This window comes from Tachysurus vachellii, chromosome 19 (assembly GCF_030014155.1).
Source record: "Tachysurus vachellii isolate PV-2020 chromosome 19, HZAU_Pvac_v1, whole genome shotgun sequence".
Taxonomy (NCBI): Eukaryota; Metazoa; Chordata; class Actinopteri; order Siluriformes; family Bagridae; genus Tachysurus; species Tachysurus vachellii.
Window position 1 is genome coordinate 10967484 of NC_083478.1, and position 20837 is coordinate 10988320.

The 20837-nt window shown below is 36.7% G+C and overlaps 1 protein-coding gene across 1 annotated transcript; it reads right to left on the reverse strand.

Moving 5' to 3' along the window:
* Positions 1-7536: 7536 nt before the first annotated feature.
* On the reverse strand, positions 7537-13713 carry rnd1a (Rho family GTPase 1a). Its single transcript, XM_060893929.1, has 5 exons — positions 13485-13713; positions 12535-12622; positions 10273-10382; positions 10046-10180; positions 7537-9953 (listed from the first exon to the last, which is right to left on the reverse strand). Exons 1-5 carry the CDS (start codon positions 13602-13604, stop codon positions 9714-9716), a joined length of 693 nt encoding a protein of 230 aa, XP_060749912.1. The 5' UTR covers positions 13605-13713; the 3' UTR covers positions 7537-9713.
* Between the last annotated feature and the right edge of the window lie 7124 nt (positions 13714-20837).

The window sequence follows — 20837 nt, forward strand, 5'->3', positions numbered from 1 at the left end:
ATATACAGTCTATACAAATACAAATGTACAAATGTTGTATTGATGTGGAGATTGTTGTCCTCAAGAGCCAGGGTTCTTATCAATGCCTGAACTTGTGTAAATGATATACTGATTCACACCCTACATAAGTACTCTGGATTCTTACTCCACTGTCTAACCTGGTTGGAGACACATAGAAATTCTAGTCCACATCTCCACCTTGAATTATTCAGGTTTATATATATTATTAGACTTGTGCACATGGTTTGTTCTCCTCAATTCAGACACAATGATTGACATCAAAGACCCAACTGATCATAAAGCCAGTTGTTAATTAAAGTGGCATAAGTGACATAAGCAAAAGACCAACACATGAAATATTGTCAATTTTTCATTATTGGTCTACTAATTTTTTTTAATTAAATAGCCTGAAACAGCTTTAAACAGTATAGTCTGGAGTCCAAAAGCCACAGGGTCTGTGTTAAAAGAGGGTTAAAGTGTGTATATTTAGCACCCGATTGTTTATTTGATCAGCTGCTCTGATTTATAATGTCACAGCATCAGGCCATTAACAAAGAGCAACACAGAGGTGAGGGAGTGGACCAAGAGTTATCTGACTTACAGGGGATAGTGTTATAGGGCTTTCTCCCTGGAGCTCCCTCTACTTTCAAACCATTAGTCTCCATTGTTCAGCTTTCCTGTTTCTTCAGTTCCTCCATGTGGGGCCGGAAGCGTCTCTTCCTTGGAGGAAAATCCCCAATTCCCTTCCTTTTTTTAAATAATCCTTTCCATAGGATGACAAAACAAGCTTCCTTCAAAACAGGTATTAAAACTTTTTAGGTTTTTACCCACATCCTGACATAGATCTGCAATACAAGCTCCCACTCTTATTAATGTTTTACAGACCAGAGTGGTGTGAGATTTGGTTTGAATTTTGCAGTTGGAAGACAGTATATTGCGACCATTGAATGCATTAAGTGTTACACTCTTCTTTTGAATCCGTTGAATAAGTGCATCATCCGAGTACTTGAAGTGCACTTTTTCTTGTTGGAATTGTCGGTGAGATCACACTACACACACTATTTATACTACACAATGGTGCAGAGTACTGTTTGCTTATGCTATTTGTGATATACCTATTGGCAGTTATTTCAGGTGATTACACACACTGAAAAAATATATTGTCAGTCTATATGTGAAATAAGTTCCTTATTAAAACATCTACTTATATTAACTTAATTTAAACAAGTTTCCAATTACTAAAGTGAGTGTGAACAATTCATGTACTATTAATATAAGCTGGTTACCTTATTAAAGCTTGTGAGGATGTTGGCAATGATGTGAACTATAACTATTGTATTAAGGCAGTTAAACAGTGTGCAGTGGTAATGTGGTTGTGGCAAAATGCCAGTGAACTGGGTTTGATCCTCAGTTCAGCTGAAAGAGTGGATTTTGCTCATTTTCAGGATTTGATAATACTGTTGATTTGAAAATACAAATCTTGTTAAATGTACAAAAACAAAGGATAACAATATAATTCAATTCAACCATGTAGAATTGCATGCATTCCAATCAATTCAATTCATTGAGTTTTTTACTGAGTGCAGAGTGAAGCGTCCCCTGCAACAGTCAAATGACAGATTATTGAAAATATTAATTTTTCACCCAAAAAATGGTTTTATAGGACAAAACTAAAGACAGAAAGCAAGCATTGCTGAAATAAAATACAGAATTACACAAAAGAAGAAAAAAAAATGTAGTGTTCTTTTGGTCTGAATGGAAAGGGAAGAACTTTTATAACACTGCATACTGAATACTTCAAGACCAGAAATGATTAATAAAGTTGTGTGTGTGTGTGTGTGTGTGTGTGTGTGTGTGTGTGTGTGTATGTGTGTAATCTTTTGCCCTCTATCACTGCTTTTATGCCACTGATGAGACCTCATGGTTTAATGCAGTGCAGTAATATAGTTTCATTATCAAGCTAGTGGTAGATGTTAGATTTTAGCTTTTCCATCTCTATCTTCTGACTATATTACAACCAACCATCACTGATGTGCATCACTTTTAATTAGAATAGCAGTGCAGATATGGTTTAAGCTCATTAAGTCTGCAAAGTTCTTTTGTTCTCATCCGAGATTTTATTTTTTTCATTCTTCCACAGAGACGAGATGAGAGAAAGGACGATAGGCTGCAAGACACACACAAACCAGATAGGTGTCCATTAAATATTTAATCTGACCCTCTCCTTTTCTTTGAATTCATAGATGTGAATCTGTATTCACATTTTATACAGCTTCACACACACAGAGTGTTGCTATGACTACATTTCTCCTGTCATAAGGGCATTGTCTGACACTGAAAGACAAGCATAATACTCATGTTTTCATGTAATCTCTCTCTCTCTCTCTCTCTCATATATATATATATATATATATATATATATATCTATATATATATATATACACATATATATGATGTATTTAAGCTCTGTGGATAAGTTGAAGCTGTATGTTCAGTATTTTATGCTTAGTGAAACACATCATGAGCTCTAGGAAATACCCCACAGTTTTGTCAATACGTTTCTTATTCCTTCCTGATACATTCTACCTCAAACCAAATCACCTTCCTTGTACTTCCTCAGGAGACAAGTCTTTTAATATCTGTGGTAAGCGGGCTTTGTGATTGGAGTGGAGCTGGAGTCTCTGGCTGAAGTTTCTGAGAGGAGAATGCTGAACGAAACTTCTCAGTGTCCTTGCCAAACACGTCACACCCTCTGAAAGAGACACAGTAGTCCTACTGGAGCACATTCGGCCATTGAATGAGGCCATCGAAGACGACCACAGAATGCCAAAGGAGGTCTTTCCTATCAGTGGCCATCAAATTCTGTTACTCCTCCACTTTCAGCAATCAGCAGACCTTACACCACGAATGTTGTGAATTAGACAATATAGACACTTCATTACCCATAATCCTCAGCTGAGGTCTACAAATAGACCTCATTTCCTTCCTTTGTTCCTTTATATTGGGGAGGTGTGGGCCTGAAGATGGGCACTCAACCATGTGTTTGAATCCTTTCCATAAGATGAGTTATGTAAGTTTTGTATTGTATTGTTTCATTGAATTTGATGAGTTGTATATTTGTCATTAGTAGGGTTATAGATATTATATTTGATATATGATTTCCATCTTTATTATTGTTTGTGAGCCTGATTTCTTTGTTATATTGTTTGTAGTGACAAGAAAACCATCTTTAGCATCTTTAGCATCCTTATCATCTTTATCATCTTTACCATCTCTCCTGCTCATCCTGTGTCTCTTATGCATTCCATTTATCCTGTGGAACCTGTGTACTGTGCATCAAGCCTTATTGTCAATAAGAATAAAGGGATTAAGTTGTTCCGTGTTTTAACAAGACACACCGCCAAGTTCTACATGTCCACTGAACCTTGGATACTTTTAACATCTGTTATCCAACAATGAACACTGACTGTATTACTGTATTATGTGCATGCATCATAATTCACAATATTTACTAAATGTAAATAAATATCATACCATGTGCAATGTTGTTTAAATTAGCAGTTGTACATTTTGTATATATAGCATTAAATATTTATTTCTCTTGTGTAATCTGAAGCAGTCTCTGGGCAAAGTCTTAATAAATTTCTATCTTATCTTACCTTAACTTACCTTATGGCTAGAGTAAGGGTTAGTGTTATCTTACCTTACGGTTAGGGTTGGGTTAGTATTAGCGTTAGGGTTACCTTACCTTTCCTTAGGACTAGGGTTAGAGAAGGTTTAGTATTGGGGTTAGGCCTACCTTACCTTACCTTAGGGTTAGGGTTAGGGAAGGGTTAGTATTAGGGTTAGGGTTACCTTACCTTACCTAATAAACAGTGGGTTTCTCTGTGAAAATCTCAGCCTTATTAATATCTCAAATGCAGTTTTCCAGGGCCAAATAAAATTTACACACTATTCAACCAGATGTTTAACTTATTCTCTGTACGTATGTGTGTTTTTTTTTTATTTAACATGCATTTTGTATTCAACATGTACTGCATTATAGGTTTTCTTACTTCAAAAGTAGATTAGCATTTCATGAAATTCATTAGATTGGCTTTATTGTACAGCAATTCCCTGTAGACAGAATGCAATACTGTTTGTCTAGAAGTTTTAGAATTAACTATACTCTTCTGAGTATTCGGTTCAGCATGTGAAATCTCAAGGGAGATGAAGTGAGAGGAGCCTCAGTAATACAATCATTTAACATCATCGGCAATATTGAGCTCGGGGGTCGCTCACCTCGTGGGTCAGAATAATAAGAGTTTCCTGAGTTTTTCCTTTTTATGAAATAGTGTATTGCAGGAAAGAACTAGGTTTATACAAAACAACTCATATTTTATGGCCTTCACTTCGGTTCAATTGCCTGTTGGATTTTTGTAGAATTGTTCCAAAACATCAAATTGTGATATCATTTGACCTGCAGAATTATTTGAAAGTAGTGTAATTTAAATATGCATAGTGAAAAATTATATTCAGGATTTACTGCTATATAAGATGTTTTTGATATAAGCAACATTTATTCTGTACCCCCTCAAATGCATGAATATGGAAAGCCACTCTTTTTTTTATGCATTATTATCAGCATACCATAGACCTAATTAGTTAATTTCCATGCTATTTAAATCAAGCTTGTTTTACCCTCTGTTGGATTTCATATGCTGGAATCTGTACAAATTGTCTGGTTTAGCATTAAGGAATCATGATTCGCTTTGCAAGTGTTTATAAGCAGAACACACTCCTCATATCAAATGTCTGTTCTCATGTCTTTTGGTCAAAATGAATATAAATATATTTCAACAATAAACACCCAAATTAAACAACATACAGTAACTCATAAATATTAACATTCCCATCGTCACTTCATACTGTCCCCCAGACTGATCCCCTGATGCAGTGTAGTCAGAGACAGCTAATTAAATGGCCCAACACGAGCATCCATCATCAGTGTAGCCCCAGGGCATTATCATCATCACCATGCCCCAGCACTTCTGTCTGTCTGTGTGTGTGTGTGTGTGTGTGTGTGTGTGTGTGTGTGTGTGTGTGTGTGTGTGTGTGTGCGTGCATGTGTGTGTGTGTGCGTGCATGTGTGTGTGTGTGCGTGCATGTGTGTGTTTGCGCACTGGGGGAAGGGTGCACTTTTAGTTTGGGTAGCTGAGAGATGTCCCAATGGCATATTTGAACCTTGAGCTAGAAAACAAGGAAAACAAAAAGTAGGGTGAGGTTAAATTCCAAGCATTCTGAATTATTCAGATTGAACAGAATGTGTACTACATGAATATGAATGTATTGGTGGTATAAAAATGATATTTATCTCTGTGTTTTATTCAGAAAGCTTTACATTAGGTTTGTACATAGTGATCCCACAGGATAAATAACACACACACACACATATATATATATATATACACATACATCTTTTCAAGAAAAACAGTGGTGCACATTTCTGAATAGCAGGAGATACACAGATATTATATGCAGAACCTGATATCCCTTGTCTCAGAATAATTATCAAGTTAATTAAATGTACACTAATGGGAGAAGCACTATTTGGTTTTAACCCAACCTAAACACTGCCTTGGTAAGCTCCACAATTATAAAACCATTTTCCCAATATGTCTGTGCAAACAAAAGCCATTTGCTTTCATATATCTAGCTGCTGCTCCAAATAGCACACAGATCATGTGAAGTGCACAGCGAAGCAAATTTCTTCAGGGCTTTCAAAAATTATATCATTCATTTTTTAATATTGTAAAACGGGTACATTCATCGTGCCTGTATTTCATCATTCTTAAAAGATCATTCACTGTTTTTATCAATAGAAAATCTTCTCAGAATACCATGGTTATTATAAAGAAATGCTGCTCAAATTACCCCATTTTGACTCACAGCACTACAATCGCATCCCAGCTTAGTAATAGATTTTCTACAGCAAGGGTGTCCAATCGTATCCACAAAGGGCTGGTGTGCGTGCAGGTTTTCATTCCAACCAAGCAGAAGCCTCACCTGAGTCTACTAAAAGCCAAGAACTGATTAAACAGGTGGAATCAGGTGTGGCTTCTGCTTGGTTGGTATAAAAAGCTGCACCCACACCACCCCTTTCCAGATAAAATTGGACACCACTCCTCTACAGTGCCCAGCAAACTTTTTTAATTAAACGGCTTGTCAAAATAAGTTAAAATAGCAGTTGTTTTTATTTGACATCACTGCTTTGAAACCTAGTTTTCTAGTTGATTACTCAGTTCTGTTATCTGTTCTAATTTGTGAATTACTTGACTTTTTCTAGAAATCCTTCTTTCAGTGTTTTTCATTCAGTGTGTTCAAGGCATAGTCGTAAGGGTTAACGAGTAAAAAAAGCCTTCGGATGTAATAGAGATGTTATGAAGAATAGAAGTCTGATTGCATGCTATCTACGCTAATTTTGTAATTAATTATGTACATACATCTTGCAAGAGTTGATGTTACTCTTGAAAATGCTTTCCAGCACTTGAGGTTTGAGGAACCCTCTTTTATTTCATATTTAATTCAATGTCAGTTATTTTTAGAGCACATTTCACCCAATATCCAAAAATGCAGGTAAGACCAGATGGAAAAACAACCATGCACTAAAGACTTTTTTAAGCAAAGTGAATGGTTGCTGTAATATTTCTAAGGAAACAAAGACAGCTTTCAAGTGACATATCAGAATATCATTTGCCATATATATAGGAAATATCATTACGTTCTCTCCCTTGTAAATCATTGCAACTCTACCCAATCATGGGATAATATAAGCCCAAGTATGCGGAACAGGACAGATAGCTGTTATGTGGTAGGGGACAGCAAAAGGTATTAATTCATACATGAACAAACTGGCCTAAAAAAGACAGAATTTACTGTCACATATAGATACACAGCAGAGTGAAATATTTCCTGTGCATATCCCATGCAAGTCAGATAAGTGGGTCAGCCATGATATGGCAACCCAGGGGCACGGAAGGTGAAAAGCCTTGCTCAAGGGCCCAATAATGGCAGTGTTAGAATTCACACGCATCAATAATTTAAGAAAGTACCATTCCAGCCCCTGATTATGTTATTATGTAGTAATTGTTATGAACATCAAATATATTTATTCATGACAGTTTTGGTCATAGAACAAAATGACCATAGAACAACTTCACAGGTCATTCTTGGTTGTGAAGAATCAGTGTGTGCAATCTTCATGTAATACACTGGAAACCAGGAAACAATTTTGTTGCATCCCAGGGAGCTGCCTGGATATGTTGAACCATCATATTGAGAGAGTGCCACAGAGACAAACACCTCATCTACACAGAGCCATCAGATTCCAAACCCCAGGGGGTACACACTGCTTCACAGTTGTGGAGGAGGGGGAATTATTGATCTACTGCAGTGCTGGAAGCATAATAAAGTCTGCACAAACACACAATAAATCTCTATTTACACAATAAAACCATTTTTAATGAAACCAGTTGAGAGAAATCACAGGTACTTAAAAAACATTTGAAATAAATTACAGTAATTCATGGCACTTTATGCTACATTTCACACATAAATAGCAATAATATATTCATTGTATCATTACATTAAAAGCGTTGTTAGCAAGAACTTCTCAAAGAACATATGTGAGTATATTTAATGGGTTTCACTATAGCCGCAGGTATAGGTCTGTGTGTAATGCTATGATGAAATAACCCATCCTTACTACTTTTCCGCTATCAGCATTGAACAGCGCCGTACATCCTTGACAGTTGCTAGGCAACACCTCAGCATTCCGGCACTGCAAATAGTTGCTTCTGTAAGACGCGTAAGGGGGTGCATGTATCAAATATTGCACTAAATCTGCAGCATCAGAGGCCACCTGTCCATTCTTACAAGAAATCAAACTGGGGATCATAAAGTTTTACTGTCTAAGAGGAAACAACTGAGCGCCGTGCTAAGAAAACAGAACCGGATGTTCAGAGATATAACAGTAGTGTCAGGCCCAGCCTGTGAGCTTTAAAGACTAATGTTTGCTTTGCAATACAGCATGTACATGCATGCACACCATGCTGTCCTGACAGGATCTGTTCTTATTGATGACAGATGCTGAGTCAGGCGCTCTTTCATCTTGTTAAACTGATATCAAAATCGATAAATTGTTTACAAGTGGATTCCCAAGGATATTGTCACTGTATGTTACCTTTAAATTGAGCTGTTACTCAATTTCTTTTTTTTTTTTTTTTTATGAGGTCCACTGGGGAAAATAAAGCCTGTACATAAAATAATTTAAAAGCAATTTTAGTAAAGTTTAGTAAGATTTTAGTTTAGTCTTCAGAAAGATGACTTCATTAGACTGATCAGGTTTCTAAGAAGTGTCTTATCAATATTGAAATTTCTTATCAATGCTATAGTTTGTAATTGGTATGTAACCAAATTTGAATACGTTATTTAGATTGAACAGATGTGTGTGCTAAACAAATATAAACACAGATGTAAATAGGAAATTCACATGGCATCTGTTTGACACTACAGCTGTGTGTTGGAGTTGGGATTTTGTACATAGTATTACTTCCCCCCCCCCCCACTCGTTTCCAGTGTTCCTAGGGGCAAGGGGGTAAATTTAACCCCAAACAACACTCACGTTTGATTTTAATCAGAATTCACATATGGACATTTGGAATAGTAAACAGATACAGATATAGAGCTAGTGGCTGCACCCTTAGATTGGAGAAACTGTATTGAATTAAATACTAATACGCTCCAGTTAAGCGCTGAAAGTCTAAATAAGCTAATTACAACTACAAGACATCAATCTGAGAGATATTTGATCATTAAATATGAAACAAATGTAGCCTTAAAAAGCCAAGCCAGATATTCAGGCACGTTAGATAGGATTACCTTATAACTAATCTCTCATCAGACTTGTCTGGGATAAAATGTCATCCTGTTTCCTCAACTAATCCCGCTAATCTCTTCTGTCTTGCTCTGACAGGATCTTCTAAGGCCCACGGCTACTCTAAGGTTGAGCCCCATCCAAACTTTATCAAAAGGCCATCACAAGACTTCCCATGTGATGTTTATGCCATTTCAAGGACTGTCCAGGATATCTGTTCTGTTTGTTATTCATCTACTGAAATTTAAAGATGGATGAGAGGGTGCCTCATTGTTGCCTGTGCAAGTATGTAAGAGACAGAAGTAGGCAACACATTCTCTCTTCATTTTATAGCTGCTCTTTAAAACTTCTCTAGTTATGATCTTACTTTAAAAAGTCCTCTAACAAAAAACCTCTGTCGCTCACTTTCAGATACATGATCTGATAACCATTAATTCACTCTTCTTATTAAATGTCTAGTAACTCTGTACAGGACAAATTATTTTATAACTGAAATGCATGGTCTCACAGCTCTCCATTACATATGCACCATAAATAAAAAATAGCACATTTACTTTAAACCGGGCATAAGGTTTATGTGAATTAAAATGATATCAGGCAATTTAACCTAAAACTCTCTATTAAATAGAATCAGTTAACCTTCATCGACATACATTCTTTGCGATAAAGAAATGGGATGGACTAACTGAAAAGGCAAAATGTTGAGAAGGTAGAGATGGGAGCAGACAGAAGGTCAAGACCTCTGGTATCCCTTCAAAACTGCCCTTGTCAATCTCTCCCAGGGAGCAAAAAGTTTGGATCACATGACTGAACAGCTCTTGGTCCTCTGTTTGTTAAAGGAGGAGCTCAGATGTTCACTCTTGCTGGGCCGGTGTAGGAGGCGTTTTCGGTGGGCGGGGCTTGGCTTGATAGGTGGCTGAAGTTTCTCGAGGCAAGCCAGCGCTGCTGAACGGAACACACTGTGAATACTTTTCTCTGACGTGAACGCAGAACACTCCAGATATGCCTCAGCTCCTACCTGCTTTGCTAGTAAAGACCCCTGGTGATAAAGCCGTAAAATGATAACATGAATGGACTTAGACGCGTGACAATAAACAGATAGACAAATCAAGCAAAAATCAACTAAGTGACCTGTTCGTGAGTAATTGGAGCCATTTTTTGCGTGGACAGCTCCATCAGTGTGCACACGTCAGTACGCAGGTCTGTTTTACAGGCAACCAGGAGGATGCGTGCATTGGGGCAGAAATCCATTATCTCTGCCTTCCACTACAAAAGGACAATGCTATTATGACTGGACATATCAAACACTATATTTATACACACAAAGAAAGTTATTGCTGTGCTTTGGCCTCATTTACCTTTTTCAGAGAGCTGTTCACAGTGTCAGGTCGGCTGATGTCGAAACAAAGCAGCACAGCGTCAGAGTCGCTATAGCAGAGTGGCCTGACGTTGTCATAATATGGAGAACCTACAGGAGCAATGCCACAATTTTACTACTAGCAATAGAAAAATCATTACAAAAGACATATCTTTGAGACAGGACAGGGCTTTTTACACACACACACACACACACACACACACACACACACACACACACACACACACACACACAGAGTAAAATACTGTACAGTAGCAAGAGCTCCTAATGCACCTACTGGCAACTTTTTAGAAGGAGACAAGAGAAGGAAACTGGAAAACTGGAGGAAATTCACACAATTCAGCAGAGACAGTAACCCAAGCTGAGGATTGAACCCTGGAGTTAGAAACCGTATCTGCTGCAACACCAAGCCATCTTTTATCTACAATAAAATCACAAAATTTGCAGCATGTACAGCATAGCTTAAAAGAGCCTAGGTGGACGCACCTGAATGGTTCGAAATGCTGACTGCACCCACTTCCAGCATCCATATGATATATTAAATGAGATCTAAAATGCTGTCAAAATGTTGCCACAAAACCAAAGTATTCTCACTCTTTCCTTATACATGCAATCTGATATGAAGTGTGGGAGAAGAGATGTCTGAGTAAGACAGATGAGAATGTTCTGCTGTAATTAGTCAGAGTAATTAGCTATAATTACAGAGATTCAGTGTGGTATTTGTGTGTGTGCATGTGTGTGTGCATGTGTGTGTGTTTGTGTGTGTTTTAGTCCTTTGTGAAGTTTGATATGTCCATATAGGAATACATTCATATCTCCTAATAGGAATACACAATGAATTTGGAGAGTGTGAGGACATTTAGCTGGTCCTTACAAAATTAAGAACTGTGTGTATGTGTGTGTGTGTGTGTGTGTGTGTGTGTGTGAGAGATATTACCAATCTGCCCATATTCCCCCAGACTGTTATCTACTAATGAGGCCATACATAATTAATGAAGTTTACTTGGCCTAATGAATGTATGGTTAAGTAACTGACTGCTGATTGCTTTCACACTCTCTCCGATTACCAACATTGATTTGGAAATCAGCTCTTGAATAAGAGTAAGGGCTCAGTTTTACACTATTAATGAAGGAGAAATCCTAAGTCCATGACAGCAAAGTTCAACGCTTTCCTCCCGTGTGCTCTGGGTGAGGTCATGACAGCTAAAGGCATGGTGAAGTTATCGGCTTTAAATCTCTGTGACTGAGCTCAAGGGCCTCGTCTATACCCATAATCAGTCCGTGCAGGGTATCAAACATTTATCTAAAATGTTAAGTAATCTCAGTAGCATAATAAACCATAGGAAGCTGTGCTTATTTGTGTCCAGCTGAACATGAGGGTGATTCCATGACTGGCCTATTGTAGCTCTTTTTTTCAAATCCTATTTTAACATTAACCTCGGTATCTATTCAATTCTACCATTCATTTACAGATTCAAAAATGACTTCAACCCATCTCAGCAAATATAATTAACTAGCATCCATGCTAATGACACAAGGACATTTCAGTGGCTAAAATTAAAATGTTAGAAATTTCCTGTTAAACATGTAAATATGCCATACATTTCATTGTAATGGATGACTAATGAAACAAAAGATCTTGAACGAATTCACTTTTTATATTATTTATTGTGGGCCTGGACTGGTAAAAGTGAAACAGGCTTTTACACTCTCACTCATTTTCTACCGCTTATCCGAACTACCTCGGGTCACGGGGAGCCTGTGCCTATCTCAGGCGTCATCGGGCATCAAGGCAGGATACACCCTGGATGGCGTGCCAACCCACCGCAGGGCACACACACACTCTCATTCACTCACGCAATCACACACTACGGACAATTTTCCAGAGATGCCAATCAACCTACCATGCATGTCTTTGGACCGGGGGAGGAAACCGGAGTACCCGGAGGAAACCCCCGAGGCACGGGGAGAACATGCAAACTCCGAAAGAGGCTTTTATTTACATTTAAATATATGTTTTCAATAATGTTTAAGTTATTTATCTGAAATGTGCACGGTGAAAGTTGTGAATAGCACTTCTATATTATATATACACTTCTATGTCTGTATTTAAAATATCTTTTATTTTCATTTTACAAATATTATTGAAAATACCAGTGTGACACAAATACCACCCCAATCATGGAACTCACTCTTGAACACTGCAGGCGTTCAGACACTTAGTATAGTTTAGATTTCTTACCTGATGTATCCCACAGACTAAGCTCAATGTGTTGTTCTTCTACTTCCAGGCCTGAAGTGTAGTTTTCAAACACTGTCGGGATGTACGTCTGTAGACAGTCACATTAAACATCCGGGGTTATTTCAGTTCAGTCTAGAGCAGAAACTCTCATGTGCAATTTGTTGTTTGCATACAGAAAAAGCTTCTTCTGGGTTTAAAAGCTTCTTTAAAAAGCATGTGGGCATGTGGTAGCTTAGTGGTTAAGGTGTCAGGCTACCAATCTGAAGGTTGTGAGTTCGAACCCCAGGTCCACCAAGCTGCCACTGTTGGGCCCCTGAGCAAGGCCCTTAACCCTCAATTACTCAGTTGTATAAAAATGCGATAATGTAAAAGTCGCTCTGGATAACAGCATCTGCCAAATGCTGGAAATGTAAATGCAATAAACTGCAAAAGTTTAAAAAAAAAAGTCATCTTATAATGTTGAACATTTACAATAAGTTAGTAAAACATTTTGTCCATTTTCAAATGGTTTATTTAGACCAGTGTGTTAAAATGACAGGAACAGGCCTTTTTGCATCAGAAAGTTCTCTTTTTTTAAATTTTCTAGTTAAATCCAGGACCTCTTAAATGATTTCAATCCACTTCTTTTTTTATAGTATGAATCTTATTTTGGGGGAAAAAATAAAAAATTTTAATGGTATTGTTTTTGGACTAGTTTTCTTAATGTATTTGTTTAACTATATATTTTTAATGATTGTTATTGTTGTTGTTGTTGTTGTTGTTGTTGTTGTTGTGTCCTGACAGTTCACATTTTTTCTATTTTTCTGATAAAAATAAAGTCTTTTCGAGCCAAAAAAGGGGTCAGAAATATAATGTAGTTTCTCCTTATACTACAGTTTAATATACATTTCCTGGTGACGAGGCTAAAGCAATAATACTCAGGCTTAAAGAGAAACTAGTTGATCTCTTACCTCGGGATAACAGTCCTTAGCCAACACTTGTAACATAGCCGTTTTTCCGCACTGAACATCTCCCACTAACACCAGTTTACAGCGGACCACCAGCGGCTCACTGATTCTCCTCTCCTTCATTCTACACGAGACGAATTGACGTAAACAAAAAGCTGAATTAGTCTCCTTTGAAGTATCATTCACGTGTTCCAGCAGTTCTACAGCGACGCGTTAACTCTTACTCACTACTGAGCGGTGATAGCAGTCAGCTGACTGGAGAACGGTCTAAACTGCAGCGTTTTATGCGTCCTAGCCATCCAATGAGCGCTTCGCATCACTGACCACGCCCCCCAAATATAGGATACTAGAGCAGACAGTAAATAAACTTTGTCTAATTTTGCAATTGCACGGGCGGAAATATACGTTTATTACACTATGTACTCCAACAGCTTTTTTTTTTTTTAAATAAGGGTATCCTAAGCTAAAATGTGTCCAAGGATTGTGTGTGTGTGTGTGTGTGTGTGTGTGTGTGTGTGTGTGTGTGTGTGTGTGTGTGTGTGTGTGTGTGTGTGCATAAGACTAACTAATGTACTGTAAAAATTGTTACAGCTATACATTGAAATGCAATAACCATGAGCCTCTATTTTCTGGTCAAATAAACATAGCAACCAAAGATATCTATTCATGTCTTGTTGACTGTTTTCACTGTTATATTCTGTGATGTCTCATAACCTCCTCTATATGTGTATTCTTTTTTCGTTTATGATTTGTGGCTTTAATCTGGTGCATTTCACTGGAGTTCCCTGGGATTCCCTACCTAGTCTGGACTGATTCAGCCAGATGTAGAGCGAGAATGAATGTGCAAGTAGGAGTCTGAATATGATCTATAAATAGCAGGCTAACGAAAAACAAATATAGATTTCACTCTTAGAAAACAACAGTACTAAACTGTACCTTTCCTTGCGACAGACTTGGTAACCTTAAGTGTAAATCTTTGTGCGAATCTTCCATGTGTTATTGTGCATCGAATTCAACCTTAATGTCTAGTAATAAAGGGACATTACAGTTTTCTAGGTAAAAGACATACATGAGTCTAGGTAAAAGACATACAAAAGTGCCCATGAGTCTATCACATCTTTTTTTATGATATAGAGAAGATGAATCATGATATGGAGATATGAAATAATGATATTTTACATTGCACATAGGACATTCTGTCCTCAGATATTTTGGCCGTTATGTACCATATTTTTAGGTGTAGTTGTGTGTTAAAATTTGGGAAGGGTGTTTATTATGTAACGCTTTTTAATGCAGTTTATGAGCTCTTCTCTACCATTCCTTATTCCTTTCCATCTTCCCCCTTTGTCTGGACTTATGTACACATTGCATTAGGTTGGTAGTCGAAGAATAAGTTTTTGTGTGTGTGTGTGTGTGTGTGTGTGTATATGTGTGTGTGTTTGTGTGTGTGTGTGTGTACTTGTGTCTTGGCCATACTCAGCTAGAGACAGATGGTCTGGTCTTTCCTAAACATTAACTACAAAAAAACAGAAAAATCACAGAAACCCATGGCGCACAAACTAATCACTCACAAATCCTAACACAAAATAGAACAACAACAAAAATTTGCATATTCATGTGATTACGTTAAAAAAATAGCTCATATAGTGTTGGGATAAGAGTACAGTTTTATATTGACTTTAGCATTGTAATGATGGCATTGCTGGAAAAAAAACTTGCAGAATTTATCCTTATGAAAAAATAAATAAACAAACAAAAAACCCTGCAAACAAAGCAGAAATTGTTTATTCTTATTCCACATTGTTGTTCCAATGTTTATTCCAGCAAAAGTTCTATATGTGTGTTTTATTCCTATCTGTTTGTTAGTCCTTGCCTCTCTTGTGTTTCAAGGTTTCTACCATGTAGGAACATTCATTCCTATGTTTCATTTTTTGTCATCCTGGACACATTATAAAGTGCACACTGATTAGAGAAAAAATTATTTTAATATCAGAAAGGTTATAGACTAGAATAATTTTACGAAGACTAACGAATGATGGAAATACTGATGACCTAATTAATCTTATATGTGCTGCTAGTTTTATAAATTCTTTTCCATTTCCTGTAGATAGATTGCATGCATTTCTAACACAGGTTTATTGTATTCAACAAAAATAACTGTCTAAAATTTGTCACAGTGTGGTGTAATCAACATCTGGTAAGCATACTAAGATGCTATTTTGTTCAATTGAATTTTATTTTATTTTATTACTTATATAGCAATTTCAACAATGAACATTGTGACAAAGCATTCATTCATTCATTCATTTTCTACCGTTTATCCGAACTACCTTGGGTCACGGGGAGCCTGTGCCTATCTCAGGCGTCATTGGGCATCAAGGCAGGATACACCCTGGATGGAGTGCCAACCCATCGCAGGGCACACACACTCTCAATCACTCACGCACTCACACACTATGAGCAATTTTTCTAGATGCCAATCAACCTACCATGCATGTCTTTGGACCGGGGGAGGAAACCGGAGTACCCGGATGAAACCCCCGAGGCACGGGGAGAACATGCAAACTCCACACACACAAGGCGGAGGCAGGAATCGAACCCCCAACCCTAGAGGTGTGAGGCGAACGTGCTAACCACTAAGCCACCGTGCCCCCCTTGTGACAAAGCAGCTTACAGAACATATAAATTACAGATATTTTTATTTTTATGCATTTTAAATGTACAGTATACATTTATCCACAATGAGCATGCCATAAGCAACATTGGCAAGAAAAAACCCAGTGAGACATGAGGAAGAAAACTTGAGAGGACAGTGTCTCAAAAAAGAACATCAGTTTTCACTGGCTAGTGCAATTATTAATAAATTCCCTTTTATAACTGTATACTATATAGACAAAAACAGGAACTATTGTGTAAACTGGAACTTATGAGCTTATGAGTAGCTTATGATTATGGGCATCAGTGGCATTTGTTCATTCCTTGCAGTTTTAACTTGAGGTTGGAAAAGTTGACTGCTCACTGATGGATATTTGAGTGCAAAACTGTTTGTAGATATTGTAGTCCTAAAGCTATCTAAGAAAGAATATTCACATACATTGGTATGGTTTCTAAGAGTTATCCTTCACAGTAGACACACAGTGATGTTTAGGCTGACCAAGACCGGCCATCCTCAGTAACGCTGAATGTTTCAGGTGATGAGAAGGTCATCATCAGTATGAATCAGGCAGGTCTGAAGAGCAGAAGGAGTCAGGATCCCTGGTGTCTCGCTGTACATGATGGACAGTTTTTAAGAGAATAACAGGGCTTCTTAAATGTTGAAAGAAAAATGTTCTGCTTCTAACATCTCATTTAATATAACCACAGAACACCAGATTTATAATAAACATCAAAAACAATTTGTCTGTGTCAATTTCATTAAAAAACCAAACATTTTCAAAGCCTTTTCTTAGCTTAAAAAAATTTAATTGAGTTGTTTAAATGAATGACCCTATAGTGGTTATCAGTACAGATGCACATTAAACTAAATGATAAGTGCATACAGTTTGTGTAAATCATGACAGTATTTAAAGATTAAACTTACATGCATCTTCAATCTTGGTACACAAAGGAAGGACATTTTTTGATGTGTAAAAGTCTTTATATTTAATACTAGAGTACATTTATATTGTATATATTTGTAAATAATGACATGATGCATTTAAATAGACGTGATAAAGATTTACTTTTCTTTTTATTCATGCACAACAACATAGACTCTAAATGGAATAATGGGGCACATATTCACCTTTTCCGGGGCACCCATGTCTTGAACCTTTAAGAATTCTTCTCTAACATACCCAGTTCAGCCAAAGCATGGAGGATAATGACCTGAATAAGTAAATCTGATATGTGCGAGAAGAGAAAGCCCTACTGTATAATGTGCAGGGCAACTACTGGGAACTTGAGAATTAGGGGCATCTTAGAATTGTAAACTACTGACCTCTAGTGGTGAAAAGCCAATCTAATTTTAATCGTCTCATCCAAACACGTGTAATTATTAGTCATTAATAATCAATTAGTAGTTATGAATCTAATATTGTTTATTATTATTATTATTATTATTATTATTATTATTATTATTATTGTACTTGTTCTTGTTGTTTGTAGTAGGAGGAGGAGGAATCTTTTATGTAGAATTCTATAAAAATGGGCCAGCAATACATATTTTAATATATAATATATATTCAAATTATTTTTAAATATTGATATATCCTAATATCATATATTTTATTGATTATCATTGATTATTGATATGATATGATGGATTATCCATCCATTACCTGCATTACATTCCAGGGTCTAGCCTCTATTCTAGCCTTTATGACCAGATACACCAGATTTAAATTCTCAGGCTATCAGCAATCTTATAGATGTCAACCAACTGATCTGAGTTAATAAAGAGCTATAAACACCGCAAGGTGGCGCTGCTCATCAGCACACGCACTCCGTTTATTACAGCTATAGGTCCTCAGTTTTATTGTTTATAGACAAAATGGATGAATATGTGACTGAATGTGAGCACTGCTGGATATAAATGGATCATTGTGCCTGATTAGGATAATAAATATGGATTGGGTGAAAATGTGTGTAAAGTAAAGCATATATATGAATATTTTTTAAATTGAATATTTAAAGCAGATTTTTTTTCTTGAGCTGTCCAAGGTGCTGAGCGCGGTCGTTCAAATCCATCGCTGCTTTAATGAACAATAGCCGGGCAATAAATAATCGCTAATTATTTGTACACTACAGAAAAATCACATGTAAATAAAAGTAAATAAACCAAACAAAAAAGTCACACAAAACCCTACGTACAAACCTCTTTAACATGCTTTGCCTATATTAACACATTGGACTCCAGTGATATTTTGTCTCCTTTATCTCCTTATAGGTGCACAGCAAATTAACTCGAGTTAAAATATTTCTTGTTATTGAATCTGATACAAATACATATTCATTGTCAAGAAAAAAAACGTTGCGAAGCCAGTTTTATTTTAATTTGGAAGCGACCGATTACATACCCTATGTATAATGTATGATTCAAGTCTGCGAACAGAGGCCACTTGTTCTGAAGAGCTGAGAGCAAGTGCAATTCATCCAATATAACACAATAGTCGTAATCCCATATTATCACACCACTTCAGAATATCACTATAACCTACGAGTTACGTTTCCAAAATGCGTAACAGAGCTACAAATCTAATCGTGAACCGAGAGCGCGAGCATCTCATTAAACACTCCAGGGATGATTTTAACTTTACACTCGTGGATAAGGGAGACTAAACAGTAGCTTTTCCTGGTCACAGGGTTGTACCCGTATATCGGTACCTTTTATACACATGCTTCACCTAGAACTGTGGCTACAGTGTACATTAAAAAAATACATAATTGGTAAGTAATTACCTTCAAGAGTAAAATACACTTCGAGGACAATTCTAGATAAAACATACACCTAAAAGGTACAAAGCATGTGTCTTGGAGTGAGTGACAAGGAATGGTACATTTTAGTACCTTTTTTCTGATCGTCTACGATACTTGTGGTAAAAGATGCGCCCTGATCCATCGTATCCCTGATTCTACAACAATCTTCAGTACATATCCGAGAACTACTTATTTGAGTAAACGGAAAGTTTTCTTTCTTATTTTTAAGTTAGAATCTCAAACAAATAATTTCTGGATGAAACAGGCCTACCAAACTACACGTTTATAAGTAGGCTAAATTACAGTCTGGAAAATAGGTCTTAGTGTTGTTTTGTTTTATACATGCATATAGAAAAACTGAATCATACAATTTGACCAGTGTGAATTCGTCAGTTTTTAAAACGTGGCCTAAAGAATTATAGAGAAATTTCCGCGATTCAGTGACGCTTTGCGGCTGCGTCTCCATACATTTTTAGCGCGACTCGGTTTGCACTTCAGCCCTCCAACAATGCTGTATCTTTGTCAGTCAGATTACTAAATATTACAAAATATGTAGTTTTTTTCTTTAGGTTTTTTTTTTTAATTTTTTTACAGTGGTAAAATATAGGCACATTCGTGAAATTGTGATGGGATTTAAATTGTAGTAACTATCCATTTCCAGTCGAAATATAACCTTTAAGCCCATTTTTGCAGTTTTATCCGTAAAGTAGAAGTAGGCCAAATGAATGCTATGCTTTACTAAATGAACCTGTATGTTTACCTATAGACGTAGCTGAATATACAGCTTGCTGTTGAAATAAACCACCGCTTTAAATGATCTATTATAGTCCAGGCATACAATCAGGAAGCACAAGACAAAAAAGATTAATACATTTATTTGCATTTGTTAGTCAATGACATAGGATCAAATCATAACACTTGTGTCGATATATCGTTTTGCACGATACTTACCAGTTCCTTTTTTAATTAAATAACTTGTTCTAAAATAACTACGCACTATTCTGCAACTCTGAATCACAATAGAAATGTCACATTATTTACACACAGGCACAAGAACAAAAAACGCAAATGACAGACCTGTGTGGATAATAACTAATGTTTATCTTAAGAGTAACGAAATGACGTTTTCTATTTTTAATGCATTCCCATAGGATTACCCGAACTTCTTTTTTTCAGCTGTAATGATTTGGTTGTTGATACATTACCAGATCCTAACGTCTTTTTCATATATATATATATATATATATATATATATATATATATATATATATATATATATATATATATATATATATATATGCATATGACATTTATCCATTTGGTGCGTTATAAAATACGCAACTACACAATATCTCTGTATGAAGTAATATAAGTAACTTCTGCCACTGTATTTAGCCTATTGTTTGCCTCTAACATGTTTTGTCTTTGTCACTTCACCACCTGGAGCAGCATTTGGCTGGAACATGCTGTTCCTCAGCAAAGATGTTAGGAACAGACTGTGCCATGTAGGACAAGCAGAAGCCTTAAAGGGAGACAGGCATAAACAGCAAATGCGGCAATTTATACTGAATGACCTGCTACTGCCTCATTAAACGTATGAAACAACCAGCAGATCATTTTTCCTTTACACTAGTATCTCTTCTTAAGTAATGCCACTGCGCAACGTGATACTGTAATTACATTCCCATAGACATGGTCCGCTTTTACAGTTTACTCTTCGTTAATGCACAGAATTATCTGAGCTATAAATTCAGGCCAAGACACCATTTTACGATAGGCTAAAACAAAAGCCCACTAAAAACCTGATTGTTGTATTGCTGTTTAAGAAGTTAGTAGATTTAGGCGTGTTTCTAAACAGGAGTTACTGATTAACTCTATAGGTGGCGCACTCACATAGAG